The sequence below is a fragment of the Sardina pilchardus genome, chromosome 16 (assembly GCF_963854185.1).
Source record: "Sardina pilchardus chromosome 16, fSarPil1.1, whole genome shotgun sequence".
NCBI classification, from domain to species: Eukaryota; Metazoa; Chordata; class Actinopteri; order Clupeiformes; family Clupeidae; genus Sardina; species Sardina pilchardus.
Window position 1 is genome coordinate 10,383,231 of NC_085009.1, and position 15,000 is coordinate 10,398,230.

A 15,000-nucleotide genomic window follows, 5' to 3' on the forward strand; every position below is an offset into this window, starting at 1 on the left:
TATGTGTGTGTGTGGGAGAGGAGTAAAGAGGAAGTGTGTGTGTGTGTGTGTGTGTGTGTGAGGCTGACCTTGCGCAGCTGGATGACCTCTGGCCTCTCCTCTCTGGGGGACTTGAGGGTGGTGCGGGACTCACTGCGGCCCGACTCCACCAGAGACGACACGGACGACACCGAACCTGCAGCCACAAGGGGGCGCCGTCACGACAGAGCACACAACACCACCGCATGCAGAACATACAGCTCAACTACATGGTACCTGGCACATGGTGTGTGTGTGTGTGGGTGCATGTCTGTGTGTGTATGGAATTACCAGCTGTGTTACCCACATACTGCAGTAGGTGTTTGTGTAAGAGGTTTGATTGCCTGTGACCATGCTTTCATTCATAAAGCCTTGGCCTGTTTGTTCAGTGTGTGTGTGTGTGTGTGTGACTGAGGGAGAGAGAGAGAGAGAGAGAGAGAGAGAGAGAGAGAGAGAGAGAGAGAGAGAGAGAGAGAGAGAGAGAGAGAGAGAGAGAGAGTGTGTGTGAGCCTTACAGCGAGAGGAGGTGCGGAACAGGAAGCTGTTGGGTTTCTGGGTTTGGCCTGGTGGAGAGCTGGCCTTCTGGGAACTGACTGCGTCTGAGGACGCTAAAGGAGAGAACACTGTTAAAGGTGTGTGTGTGTGTGTGTGTGTGTGTGTGTGTGTGTGTGTCCAAGGGATTAAACCTGAGAGTGGCTGAATGTGTATGTGTACCTTGTCTGGTGTATGACCGCTGCAGGTTTGTGAGTGAAGTCTCAGTCTGTGAGAGGGAGATCGGTGAAAAAAAGACCATCATCCATTTGAACATTACCATTTAAAATCCAACCGTATTGCCATCATATTGCCATTTTTAATGATCAAAAACTCTCCTGTGACCACATTACAGAACAATGAAGGCCAGACTTACTGCACATCTATGCCTGAGGCCATTTTGGGAGGGAGGGCTGCTTTCTGTTGTTGTTTCACCACTAGAGGGAGATAGAGGACAACTTTAAGTGCACTTTGCAATGCAGTACACAGACGCACACACTTATTTGCCCCTGACTTTCTATTTCTCATACAGACACACACACACAGACACACAGACACAGACACAGACACAGACACAGACACACACACACACACACACACACACACACACACACACCATATCTGATGATTTAGAGAGAAGTGGTAATGATAGTGGTGATCAAGTCTTCACTACCAACATCACACCCAATGTGTTTATCAGTACTCTCTCTCTCTCTCTCACACACACACACACACACACATACACACACAATCCAGCTCATATTCGATCCCCTCGCACATTCAACCTCACACACACACTCTCACATGTACAGTAACGTGAGCAGGGTTGTCACACCCCAAAGTCAGGGCTTACCCGGGGCTACTTCCTGCCTGCGAGTTGCTCGCTGTGGCGTGACTTCCTGTTTTCACAGCAGTCTTCTGCAAGCTGCAGGAAAAGAAGACGACACACGACGCTCGGTTGGTCGATCATTCAAACTTAATATATTAACGTTTGAGGGTGTTCTCAACAGAAGTCCTGCCTTTAGCACCAAGAACTCATCACATTTTTTTCTGTGTGTCACCTCTGGTTCCACGCTGCGATCAACGCAGTTAGTTAAGAACCTGAGACAGTGCACGAGTAAAGTGGCCTAACAACACTCAGACTCGTGGGTGTCGCAATCAATGGCTTAAACTCAAGAGAGCAGAACAGAGAGAGAGACCAGACACCTCAATAGGAAATCCTCCCACTTTGTTGTGAGCAAATCTTTGCCAATTAGCACAGTTTACTGAGCCGGAAACAAATGGGTGCAGCCAGTTGTACCAGGGCACAGGCTGGAACTTTGGACTAGACCGGTTTAAGACCCACTTTAATACGACTGGCTTTCTGTTCCCACCGCCATCACACTCAAGTCTTAATCTTAATTCTTTGGGTCGGTCCTGTGCTTTTTTAATGCAGAGCCAAATTCACAATGATGACAATTACAGAGCTAGGGCCATCAGTGGAGCTATCAGGTTTAACTGTAGACAGGTACTGTATCAACATGTTTCTGTGTGTTTGTGACTGTTTAAACATTTCAAACAAATCCAAACCCTTTAAGAAGGCTGAATTGGCACTTGGAAGCCTCAAACAGTCGTCTGCACACTTTGTCAAGTTGTCAGCAGCTTAAAGGCTCGTGTTTGCTTTGGTTTTCCAAGATATTTGACAACTAAGATTAGTCTAAGATCTAAGATTAGACGGTGTTCCTGTCACAAGTGCCAAAGTCACATCTAGACCTGAGGCCTCCCTCCCTCCCTCCCTCCCTCCCCCCAATTGTCCATCCATCCATCTCTCCATCCCTACATCCATCCCTCAATCCACCCATCCCTACATCCATCCCTCAATCCCTCCATCCATCCATCCCTACATTCATCCCTCAATCCCTCCATCCATCATCCCTCCATCCCTCCGTGGCGGTGTGTGTGTGTGTGCGTGACTCACGTGGTGTCGCGGGCCTTGTCCTTCTGCTGCTGCTGGGCGCGCTCGCGCTCCTGCCAGATGAGCAGCGTCCCGGGCCGCCGCCGCTCCTCCGTGGGGCTGGACGGACTGGACGACGAGGACGGCGGGAGCGAGTCCGCCGAGCTCACGCTCACGCTCACACTCGTCCTGAGACAGGGGTTGAGAAAAGAGTGTGTTCATCCTCTTAACATATATATTTGCGATGTTTGCATATCGAGGGCTGAGAAGCAAAGGGGCGTAAGTGACATTTTGGTCAAAATTGAGTTATATATATATATATCACCTGAAAGCTCTTGATGAGCTCTTTCTAACTGACAAAATTATAGAAGTAAAATATTTATAAATATAGTTATTGAACAAAAAACAAAAGGTCTTTAACTGTTAACATATAGAAGCAGTTAGATTTGTTTTGGCTCTCCTGTAAAGTTGGTGAAATGTCACTACGCCCCTTTGCTTCTCAGCCCTCGATATACTATAGTCCAAGCATTCTCTTTGTAGACCATATGTTTATATGTTCTGCTTGGGCAATGTTAAAATATGTCAGGCTAATAAAGCTCAACTGAACAGCAAGAAAGAGTGGGAGATGGGAAGAGAGAGAGAGAGAGAAAGAGAGAGAATAGACAGGGAGGAAGGGATGGAGGGAGAGAGGGGAAGAGGGGGAAAGATAAAGAGAGGTGGAAAGTGAGGAATGGAGTGTGAGGATGCAATTGCGTGATTGAGAGAGACAGGAAACAAAGATAGACAGAAGAAAAAGAGAGAGAGAGAGAGATTGCATAAGTCAGGATGCGAAATGGGTGATTACAAATCATGTCTTCCTCTTTTTATCCCGTTCTTGTAATTCTCTCAAATAAATAACGAACTAAATCTGGGCTCCGCCTGCAGAGTCAAATCCACATTTGCATTATCACTTTCAGATTTGAATTCTGAATCCTCTGAGGTGAAGACGCGTCGCGCACATACACGTACAACGACGCACAGATTACACACACCACCGCTGCTCCACAAGCTGTGAAGTTTCTGCAGCGTACAATACACACACACACACACACTCTGCCCATGTCGTGCTGCCTTAGTGTTGCCATGGCGGTCGTGTAGGCTTGCGGGCTGGGTTCTCGTGATTCGCAACAGGAAGTGTTACTGTACAAAGGGCTTGTAAGCCATAGTCTACAGCCTCCTCAGCACGCACACACACACACACACACACACACACACACACACATAAAGCAGCTCAATCAAGCAGCAGCTGTAATGAAAGCCAGGGCCAGTGCAGGGATGATTATTAATGACAGATGGCAGGAACTGATATTGGGCTGGAGTGGATAATGGGCCCTGGCTGCTGCCTGCTGCCTCAGTGTGTGCTCACGGCTGGGTACTGTACACAGCAACCAATAAGTCACCGCTGGCATGCTACAGCTGCCTGGCACAGACCACACACACACACACACACACACACACACTGTATACGCTCTAAGGAACAAAAATATCTGAACACTGTGTGTGTCTCTCTCTGTCTTTCTTCTCCACACGCAAGCACACATGAAATGATACAATGAAGCCAGAGTGTAACACAAAGCACTGACCTCTTTCGTCACTCTCATTTCTATTCACCCCCCCCCCCTCTCTCTCTCTCACTCACACACACACACACACACACACACACACGCACGCACACACACACACACACACACACACACACACACAAACACACAGACCGAGTGGCGACTGATGGATGGGCGGAAGATATTGACGCTAGACAGTGCGAGTGACTGATGAGTCTGAGTGAGCTGCAGGCCCAGACAGTGATGAATGGAGCGCATGGCCTTCCGCCAGGGGGACCAGGACTCTACAGGAGCACTGAGCACTGCGGTGGGCTCTTCTCTTCTGATGACCAGGGGACACCAGGGGCGGCTAATGGCTGCCGCCTGTAATGGGAAAGCCAGTCTTGTTGACTTTTCCCAGCACTTCAAATGCACCGGCACAGGGAGACCGACCTTGCACAGGGGGGGTGGACAGAGAGAGAGAGAGAGAGAGAGAGAGAGAGAGAGAGAGAGAGAGAGAGAGAGAGAGTGAGAGAGAAAGAGAGAGAGAGAGAGTGGGGAGAGAGAGAGAGAGAGTGTGAGAGAGAGAGAGGGGGGGAGAAGAAAAAGAAGAAACAGCTCTGAAAGAAGACAGAAGAATAGAGAGAAAGAGAAAGATGGAGAGTTTAGGAAAGAGGGAGAGAGAGAGGGAGGAAGAGAGAGAGAGAAAAAAATTGAACGAGTGAGAGGTAGATGGAAAAGAAAGAGAAGGCCAGAAATAAAGGCTGAGAAAGAGGCCAGAAGAGAGAGGCCACAGCAGATGGGCAGAATCAGAGTGGAAGAGGCTGGAGAGCCGTAATGAAGTCTCTGGCTGCCACAGTGTACACACGGTTACAGAAATGTACACGCACAAACACTTAGACACTGCTGACGGGCCAGACACTGACGCAAAGAGCACGAATGTCGCAATCGACAGCACACACACACACACACACACAAACACTAACACAGACAGACACACTAACTTATTCACACACAGTAACACACATAACACACAGTAACACACACACATACACACTAACACAGACAGACACACCAGAGGATCCTACTGTGTCCCTGTGTACTTTCACTCTGTGCAGAGCCTAAACGCATCTTCCTGTGCCTGTCGGCAGCGATGGCCGGGTGAGCCCGTTTTTCCATCAGGCTGTCATGTCAACTCTACAGGCCATCTCGTCAGCTGAGTTTTTTGCCCTAGCAGTTGCAAGTGCAAACACAAACAGCGCACTGACTCTTCCTTGGATGCGATCGATTGGACTACGTAAACGTGGACTGTTCTGGTTTTGTTTCTTTTTATTATTTATTTTATTGTTGTTTAATTGTTTTGTCTGTCTGTCGGGTCACGGGTAGCCTACACTGGCGATTACGCCGCTCCGTCCGACATGACAACTTTGTTTTTGTGTATGTTAATCTATGTTATTTTATTATTTGTTGCTTTTATTATTTGTTGATTTTTGTTTGATGTCTGTCTTTGTATGTCTTGTGCCACGGGTACGCTGGCTAGTACGCCGCTCCGTACGGCATTATCTTTATGTAGCGATTTGTTATTTTTTAAATTTGTTTGTTCACGCTTGGTGGGCACGCTGGTGACTACGCTGCTCCGTCTAGCCTCTGTTGTCTTATGTTTCTTGTTTGTCTGATTGTTTGTTTTACAGCACTTTGGTCAACTGTGGTTGTTTTTTAAAGTGCTATACAAATAAATTGACATTGACATTGACATTGACACTAACTTATTCACAAACACACACAGTAACACACACACACACACACAGTGGGCAGGTGAGAGGAGGAGGAGGAGATGGCGGGTGTACTGACCTGCTGTCGGTGGACTGTGGGCTGTGCGATGGAGACACACTTTCGCTCTTGTCCTGCAGAGGATAGACATGTTCATGTTTACGAGACGCACGCCGACACATCAACAGAGTCCACTGAAAAGGCTCCTGTTCTGAGCTCATTTAAACAGTAGATCCTGAAGAAATCTGATGTATATGACATGTAGCCTGAGACTAAAATTACAAAATGACTTTACAGAGAGAATGTACCTACATACATCAGTAGTGTTACTGTCCACAAACATAAGATTGTGGCTCTAAATTGAGGATGAATTAAGGCTGTGTCTCAAACCGTACACTTACGTCAGTACATTGCTAGCGTGCACTGAGTACTTTAAAGGGATAATCCGGAGTGAAATGCACTTTAGATCAAATTTTCGGACTATTGGGAGTACATATGTTGAGTTGACACCAAAATCATGTTATTCGGATGTATTTTGAGAAAGTTTGAGTTCACCGTTTTTAGCCAAAACTCGTTAGCCTGTAAGTGACCGGGGCAGGTCCTTTCGCCACTACAAAACGCTATTTTTATACCTCTTCTACTGTTCCAAACAACACTACACTTACGTGGTAGTGAGTAGAGGGTCCCTAAAGCCAAACCGAAGTATCCCCACGTCTTTATGTGGTCGGATAGAGAGTCCAGAATGAATTTAATCGAGTCAGTACCTTTCCGGAAATGTTAGTAAAGTGTTGTTGAAGCGTTGCGCAGCTGCCGCAGCGACATTTCCGGAAGGTACTGACTCGATTAAATTCACCTGCCCCGGTCACTTACAGGCTAACGAGTTTTGGCTAAAAACGGTGAACTCGAACTTTCTCAAAATACATCCGAATGACATGATTTTGGTGTCAACTCAACGTATGTACTCCCAATAGTCCGAAAATTTGATCTAAAGTGCATTTCACTCCGGATTATCCCTTTAAGTACTTGCACTGTGCCCTATTTCGATGGCTAGTATGATCCCAATATCTGCACTACATACTTGAACTAAGTATTTGAAGTGTGCAAGTGGCTGGTTTGAGACACAGCCTAACTCCTTGGTGGAGGGAAGAACTAACCTTTATTTCACTAAAATGTAGGAGTCTACATTCTAGTCTAAGCTCTCTAAGCATGACCATCACAAACACACACACACACACACACACACACACACACACACACACACACACACACACACACACACACACAAAATCAACTTCACCGCTGTAAAATGAAAATAGTCAAATGTGATTGTAAAGTAGTGTAATAAAGTGACGTCTAAAGTAGTATCTATCTATCTATCTAAAGTAGTGTAATAAAGTGATGTCTAAACAGGTATACTAGTGCACCGAGTCCTCCTGACCTGCGGGGGCGCTGTGAGCGGTGTGCTGGGCCGCTGTTGATCAGGCTCTTCCTCCTCTTCGGTCACGCTGCTGTCGATGAAGTCCACCTGCTCCGCCACACCGTTTACTGCAAGGAGGAGGAGAACCTTAAGGCTGGACAACTTTATTAAGAACTAAAGAGTAATGTGGTCAGTGGCAGAAATGGAATGGTGAGTCATCCCAGTTCTAGAGTATTTGCAGTGTGTGTGTGTGTGTGTGTGTGTGTGTGTGTGTGTACCTTTTTCTGTGGGCGGTGTCGTCTCCTCCTCTTCTTGTAGATTCCTGTGTTCTCGGTTCATCTCAGCCATACGCAGAGATCGCTCAGAGAAGTCATCAGCAGACTAAACAAACAAACAAACAAACATGTTGATGGTATGACTGAGCAGCAATGAAGATGACTTATCAATGAGATTACCAATATTACCGAGTTCTGCACACACACACACACACACACACACACACACCTCGTTCCCTGACCACCTCTTGCTGCCGCTGTCCACACTGTTGAAGCCGGAGTCCAGCCCTCCATACTGCCCAGGAAACAGCTCCTGGTCCGACAAGCTGAGAGACAAACACACACCGTTATATATATGGGACATACATACTTATATATATACTGTATATATGACAACACCTTATAAAATCACAGACACACACAGACGCACACACACATACGGCAATACACACATCATGGAGTACTCTGGGTTATCCTGGCCTCTCTCATGACCTCACCCCGACTCATCTTCCCTGTTATTTTCATCCCTCTCTCTCTCTCTCTCTCTCTCTCTCTCTCTCTCTCTCTCTCTCTCTCTCTCTCTCCATCCCTCCCTCTCTCTGAGCTGACGGTCACTCCCCCTTGACTCTAGCTGATAAAGTCCAGCCTCGGCGCGCCAGAAGATGCTTCACTCGTCCAGTTCATCATCATCATCTCTCTCCAGCTCTGCTTTTCTTCTCTGTCAGAGAAACTGCTCCGGTCTTCTCTCTCCAGAACGCTCTCTTTGGCCTTAATCGCTTTCTACCCCTCTCCATCATTTTAAACCTCCCTTATTCACAATATTTCTCTATCCCCCTCCTCTGTCTCCCCCATCCATCCCTCTCTCTCTTTCTCTCTCTCTCTCGCTTTCTCTATGGTCGTTTATATACTGATCATCCATTATGGTGTTCTCATGCACTGTGTGTTTTCAGGGTGAAGTAATGCAAAGCTTCGACTGCTGGTTCAATACATGCACCAGTATTAAATCACTCTGACACCAGCACGTAGCTCTCAAGCAAATATTTAATGACGTGCCGTTTTAGGGGCAGGCCCCTCCACAGACATCTGGTGTGCGGGCTTTATTGTTATTGCAGGGACTTTTGCTTTTGTCCAGCACCCTGGACTGAGGCTCTACTTGCCCTGGATGTTCATGCCTTTTGCACCCTTTCAATCTTCCTCTTTCCACTCCATCTTTCGCTCTCTCCCTCTCCCTCTCATCCCTCCATCTTTCTTGCTCCCTCTCTCCCTCTCCTCTCTCTCATCCCATCCCTTAAAAATGTTTTCACCATGTTGTAAGTCGCTTTGGTTAAAAAGCGTCATCCAAATGTAATGTAATGTAATCTTTCAATTCAACTCAAGAAAGCGTTATTGGCATGAACGTTTCAGGAACATTATTGGCAAAGCTCAATTGCATTACATCTCTCTCTCTTTCTTTCTCTCCTCCGTCCATCTTTCTCTTTCCCTCTTCCTCTCCTCCCTCCATCTCTCCCTCTCCATCTTTCAATTCAATTCAATTCAACTCAATTCAAGAAAGCGTTATTGGCATATTGGCGTCTCGGGAACATTATTGCCAAAGCTCAATTACATGTACACTCAATTACATCTTTCTCTCTCTCTCTCCCTCCCTCCCTCCATCCATCTCTCCCTCTCCTCCCTCCATCTTTCAATTACTGTACATGTACACTCAAATACATCTCTCTCTCTGTCTTTCTCTCCTCCGTCCATCTTTCTCTCTCTCTCTCTCCATCTCCCTCTCTCTCTCTCCTCCCTCCATCCCCCCCTCCTCTCTCACCAGCTGTTGAAGTGCGTGGGCCTGAGCGCGCGGTCCAGCAGCTCGTCCTGGCTCCTCTTGCAGGCCTCCATGTTGAGGAACTTGAAGATGTGGAACTTGCCCTTGGAGCAGATCTGCGCCGGCGGCGACTGCAGCGGGTTGTTGTCCAGGTTGATGGTCTGCAGGTGGCGCAGGTGGCGGTAGCAGACGGGCACGCGCGCCACCCGGTTGCAGGACACGTCCAGCCGCACCAGCGGCAGCTCCGACAGCTCTGTGGACGAGGGAGAGAGAGATGGAGGGAGGTGGAGAGAGAGATGGAGGGAGGTGGAGAGAGAGACAGAGACAGAAAGAGAGAGACAGAGAGAGAGAGACAGAGACAGAAAGAGAGAGACAGAGAGAGAGAGACAGAGAGAGAGAGAGAGATAGAGACAGAGAGAGAAAGAAAGAGAGAGACAGAGAGAGATAGAGACAGAGAGAGAAAGAAAGAGAGAGACAGAGAGAAAGAAAGAGAGAGAGAAGGAAACAGAGAGAAAGAGATAGAGAGACAGAGAGAGAGATAGGGAGATAGAGATCAAAAGGGTTTTGAGTATTTATCAAGAGCAATTATTTGAGCAATTCTATTGTTCATGTACACACACACACACACACATTATGATGAAATGCCTCTGAAAGCTCTGCTACTGTATGTCTGCAATTTGACTTCAAATGAAGTCAAGTTCACGCTCTGATAGGCACAGTTTCAACACCCGCATGTCTTCTGGTCTCTCCAGTCCGGTAGATTGGATCACAGGATCACTTCACTGGTAGTAGCAGCTTTGTTATCGCTATTGTTGTCTCCAGGTAATTTGTTGATAAGCTTATGCTCAGTTTAGAAACAGCACTGAATGTATTTGCGTGTGTGTGTGTGTGTGTTGGTGGTGCTGGTGGTAGGGGGTGTTGAGGATATCTCATTTTAAATCTGTTACAAGCATCATCTATTTATAACCCCATGAACAATGATGCCTATCTCATAAAAAAACAACACAGATAGGGAAGGAAGGAAGAAACTGTTTGTGTGTGTGTGTGTGTGTGTGTGTGTGTGTGTGTGTGTGTGTGTGTGTGTGTGTAAATCTCTAAGGGAGAAAGAGAGGGGGACAGAGAGAGAGAGAGAGAGAGTCTTCGGAATTTCCACAGGAAGTTAAGTACAGCCAACAGTGAATATTGTGAGCGTGAAAGTGTTTGTGTGAACTAAGTGTGTGTGTATACAGCAGAGGACACATCATCACTGGAGTTACAGTGTGTGTTCCAGTGACCAGTGCGTGCCTGGTTCTATGTGGTCCTTCCCCGCGTTAGTTGCGTATGTACAGTATAGTTCAGAAGCGCAGGTGTGTGCCCTGTGTCTGCTGTCCTGCGTCACCTACACATGTGCGTTTTGTGTCCTCTGCACATGTGCCGGTCCCTGATCAGGGGTCAGTCGGGGCGGCGCTCGGGATTAGCCGCCGGTGCTGTGAGGACAGGCCTCGGAACAACAACAGAGCCGGGGCGACACGAGCGGAGGGATTACTCCACTCTAACACACAGCCGCCGCTAGAAACACAGACACACACACAAGCACGGATGTGTGTGTGTGTGTGTGTGTGTGTGTGTGTGTTGGATAGATTACACTAGGGCCTATTCCCAGACCAGGGATTTACTTTCTCCAGCTACCGCTTGCCACAAAAACGTCCTTACAGGGCGAGCCGCGGACGGAGGAGCGGCAGTCGACGACTAAAGGACAAGAACCCCTGATGGGTGGCGCGGGTGACGGAGTGCTTGTCTGGAGCTGAGCACGGGCGGTGTGTTGGATCCGGTTCCATTTAATGATTAAAAATCAGCACATGGATTTGGAAGTGTAAATTCAAATCCTGCAAAATGGTGACTTTTCATCTTCTTTGGCAACGCCAGCTTCGCATGACTAGTTTTCGGCACTGGAGCTGTTGCATTTTCAAACTACACCGGAATGTGCATGTGCATACAATGACATTAAGATGTATAGGAATGCATGAGTCAGGTGCTGCAAACTAATTACATAGGTGTTCCATAGTCTAACGGGTATGTATGTTGATTTTCAAGTGCACTGTGATCATATCTTAATTCTCAGTTACTGTGCTGGGAAAGCACCTTTAGCCGGAGGGAAATACACTGCTGAGCACCACTTCTGTTTTCCGCAGGTCTCAGGTTGAGCTTTTTTAAGGGCCAGGAAGCGAGAATGCGCCCTGAATAGACGCTAGGTTGGAGCTTGTGTCTCTGTGTGTGTGGGGAGGAGGGACGTGATGTATTGGTGCTAGCTGAACCACGCCGATCTGCTCTGACATGAGGAGGTCAGTGCAGGACCACATGGGGACGGCCGGCTTTGGAGCGTGGGGTGCGGTCAAGCACGGGGGGGACTTTCAGGAGTGGACGGGGGTGTGTGTGTGGGGGGGTGGAGGGGGTCACGAGCACCACACTGGTGGGGGTCGCCAAGAGAGGATTGTGGGGTTGGGATGTGGGAATGGGGCTGAAGGGTTGGGGGTCTGGGGAGGTCAGAGGTCAAAGGTGAGAGGTTGCTGGGGGTCAAAGGTGAGGGGGTGAGTGGGACGGACCTTCGGGCAGCGTGGTGAGCTGGTTCCTCCGCAGGTTGAGGTCCCGAAGGCTGCCCAGCTGGCCCAACTCCACGGGCAAACACTGCAGGTCATTACAGCTCACGTCCTACAGGAGAGAGAGAGAGAGAGGGAGGGAGAGAGAGAGAGGGAGAGAGGGAGAAATCCGTTAAATACCACTAAGCACCTGTATAATTAGAAATGCTACAAAGTGTATTTTTGTCATGCCACTAAAGCTCTATTGAATTGAACTGAACTTAATTAAATTGAAAGAGAGCGAGAGAAAGAGAGAGAGACAGAGAGAGAGAGAGAGAGAACAAAATGGAGGGAACAGGACAGAGATGTGGAGGGAAAGGACAGACCATGAAAGGAGAGAGAGGTGGGGGATTGAGAGTGAGAGGTAGAGGTAGAGAAACTGAGAGAGGGAGAAAAAAAGTGCAAATATTTGGTATGCGCATCACATTGATGCAACTTGACAAAGAAGTGGACTGAATCGCTAAGTCAGCAAAACAGAGCAGTTTTGAGAGTGAGGTATGAGGCAAGAAAAGAGAGAGAGCAAGAGAGAGAGAGAGGGAGAGTGAGAGAGAGATAAAGGAAAAGAGAGGGAGAGAGAGTTGAAGAAAGAAAGAAACTGTAGAGAGGAAAGCCTTCACAGAGAATTTTAGAGAAGAGAGAGAGGGAGGGAGAAATGGAGACAGGGGTAGAGGAGAGACTGAAAGGGACCTGCGAGAAACAGAAACAGAGAGGTGGGATGAAAGTGGTAGGATGGCTGAAAGGCGTGGAGTACAATAGTGTGTGTAATCTGAGCCAGTGGCGTGTGAAGTAAGTGTGCTCGTGTGTGTGTGTGTGTGTGTGTGTGTGTGTGAGTGATACGTACCAGCTGGCGGAGGTGTGTGAGGGCGTGTATGGAGGCGGGCAGGGCCGACAGCTTGTTGTTACTGACGATGAGAACCCGCAGCAGGGGCAGCTGACACACGGATGGGGGCAGACTAGAGAGCTGGTTACGGCTGAGAACACATACACACGCACACACACACACACACACACACAGTACAGGCAAGGGTCATTTCACACAGAAGAATGTGTCACTTGGGTAAATGTGTACATGTCACATTGTTTGAAGTGTTGAACATTACACTCTTTTGGGCCTCTAATATACTCAGGTACAGTAACTGTGTCGGGGGGGGGGGGGGGGGGGGGGTCCTGCTCCTGCACCTGCACCCTTGTCCTGCACCTGATGCCAATGAGGACAAGGGTCAGCATGTGGCACCAGGTGTGTAGGTGCACGCGTGTGTGTGTGTCTGTGTGTGTGTGTGTGTGCGCCTGATATTGAGGTAGGTGTGTGTGTGTGTGTGTGTGTGTGTGCCTGATGTTGAGGTAGGTGTGTGTGAGTGTGTGGGTGTTGAGATGTTGAGGTAGATGAGGGCCTGCAGGTGTGTGTGTGTGTGTGTGTGTGTGTGTGTGTGTGTGTGTGTGTGTGTGTGTGTACCTGATGTTGAGGTCTACAGGTAAGGGCCTGCAGGGGTGTGTGTGTGTGTGTGTGTGTGTGTGTGTGTGTGTGTGTGTGTGTGTGTGTGTGTGTGTGTGTGTGTGTGTGTGTGTACCTGATGTTGAGGTCTACAGGTAAGGGCCTGCAGGGGTGTGTGTGTGTGTGTGTGTGTGTGTGTGTGTGTGTGTGTGTGTGTGTACCTGATGTTGAGGTAGGTGAGGGTCTGTAGGTGTGTGTGTGTGTGTGTACCTGATGTTGAGGTAGGTGAGGGCCTGTACTGTAGGTGTGTGTGTGTGTGTGTGTGTGTGTACCTGATGTTGAGGTAGGTGAGGGCCTGTAGGTGTGTGTGTGTGTGTGTGTGTGTGTGTGTACCTGATGTTGAGGTAGGTGAGGGCCTGCAGGTGTGTGTGTGTGTGTGTGTGTACCTGATGTTGAGGTAGGTGAGGGTCTGTAGGTGTGTGTGTGTGTGTGTGTGTGTGTGTGTACCTGATGTTGAGGTAGGTGAGGGCCTGCAGGTGTGTGTGTGTGTACCTGATATTGAGGTAGGTGAGGGCCTGTAGGTGTGTGTGTGTGTGTGTGTGTGTGTGTGTGTGTGTGTACCTGATGTTGAGGTAGGTAAGGGCCTGTACTGTAGGTGTGTGTGTGTGTGTGTGTGTGTGTGTGTGTGTGTACCTGATGTTGAGGTAGGTGAGGGCCTGTAGGTGTGTGTGTGTGTGTGTGTGTGTGTGTGTGTGTGTGTGTGTGTACCTGATGTTGAGGTAGGTGAGGGCCTGCAGGTGTGTGTGTGTGTGTGTGTGTGTGTGTACCTGATGTTGAGGTAGGTGAGGGCCTGTAGGTGTGTGTGTGTGTGTGTGTGTGTGTGTGTGTGTGTGTGTGTGTGTGTGTGTACCTGATGTTGAGGTAGGTGAGGGCCTGTAGGTGTGTGTGTGTGTGTGTGTGTGTGTGTACCTGATGTTGAGGTAGGTGAGGGCCTGTAGGTGTGTGTGTGTGTGTGTGTGTGTGTGTGTGTGTGTGTGTGTGTGTGTGTGTGTGTGTGTGTGTGTGTGTGTGTACCTGATGTTGAGGTCTACAGGTAAGGGCCTGCAGGGTGTGTGTGTGTGTGTGTGTGTGTGTGTGTGTGTGTGTGTGTGTGTGTGTGTACCTGATGTTGAGGTAGGTGAGGGTCTGTAGGTGTGTGTGTGTGTGTGTACCTGATGTTGAGGTAGGTGAGGGCCTGTACTGTAGGTGTGTGTGTGTGTGTGTGTGTGTGTACCTGATGTTGAGGTAGGTGAGGGCCTGCAGGTGTGTGTGTGTGTGTGTGTGTACCTGATGTTGAGGTAGGTGAGGGCCTGTAGGTGTGTGTGTGTGTGTGTGTGTGTGTGTGTGTACCTGATGTTGAGGTAGGTGAGGGCCTGCAGGTGTGTGTGTGTGTGTGTGTGTGTGTGTACCTGATATTGAGGTAGGTGAGGGCCTGTAGGTGTGTGTGTGTGTGTGTGTGTGTGTGTGTGTGTGTGTGTGTGTGTGTGTACCTGATGTTGAGGTAGGTAAGGGCCTGTACTGTAGGTGTGTGTGTGTGTGTGTGTGTGTGTGTGTGTGTGTACCTGATGTTGAGGTAGGTGAGG

General features: G+C 48.5%; 1 protein-coding gene across 3 annotated transcripts in view; it reads right to left on the reverse strand.

Annotated features, from left to right (window-relative positions):
- lrch4 (leucine-rich repeats and calponin homology (CH) domain containing 4) overlaps nucleotides 1–15,000 on the reverse strand; it is a 44,328-nt gene that overhangs the window by 7,599 nt on the left and 21,729 nt on the right. For 2 of the 3 annotated variants that reach the window (XM_062515899.1, XM_062515897.1), the window contains exons 3-15: nucleotides 12,788–12,917; nucleotides 11,914–12,019; nucleotides 9,335–9,584; nucleotides 7,754–7,850; nucleotides 7,528–7,630; nucleotides 7,271–7,377; nucleotides 5,914–5,966; nucleotides 2,507–2,671; nucleotides 1,403–1,474; nucleotides 926–986; nucleotides 733–778; nucleotides 534–626; nucleotides 69–175 (exon numbers count right to left, since the gene is read on the reverse strand). In XM_062515899.1, the coding sequence (XP_062371883.1) occupies nucleotides 69–175; nucleotides 534–626; nucleotides 733–778; nucleotides 926–986; nucleotides 1,403–1,474; nucleotides 2,507–2,671; nucleotides 5,914–5,966; nucleotides 7,271–7,377; nucleotides 7,528–7,630; nucleotides 7,754–7,850; nucleotides 9,335–9,584; nucleotides 11,914–12,019; nucleotides 12,788–12,917 (1,390 nt within the window). The remainder of the gene's footprint in view (nucleotides 1–68; nucleotides 176–533; nucleotides 627–732; nucleotides 779–925; nucleotides 987–1,402; nucleotides 1,475–2,506; nucleotides 2,672–5,913; nucleotides 5,967–7,270; nucleotides 7,378–7,527; nucleotides 7,631–7,753; nucleotides 7,851–9,334; nucleotides 9,585–11,913; nucleotides 12,020–12,787; nucleotides 12,918–15,000) is intronic. The other variant, XM_062515898.1, reaches the window with a different exon arrangement.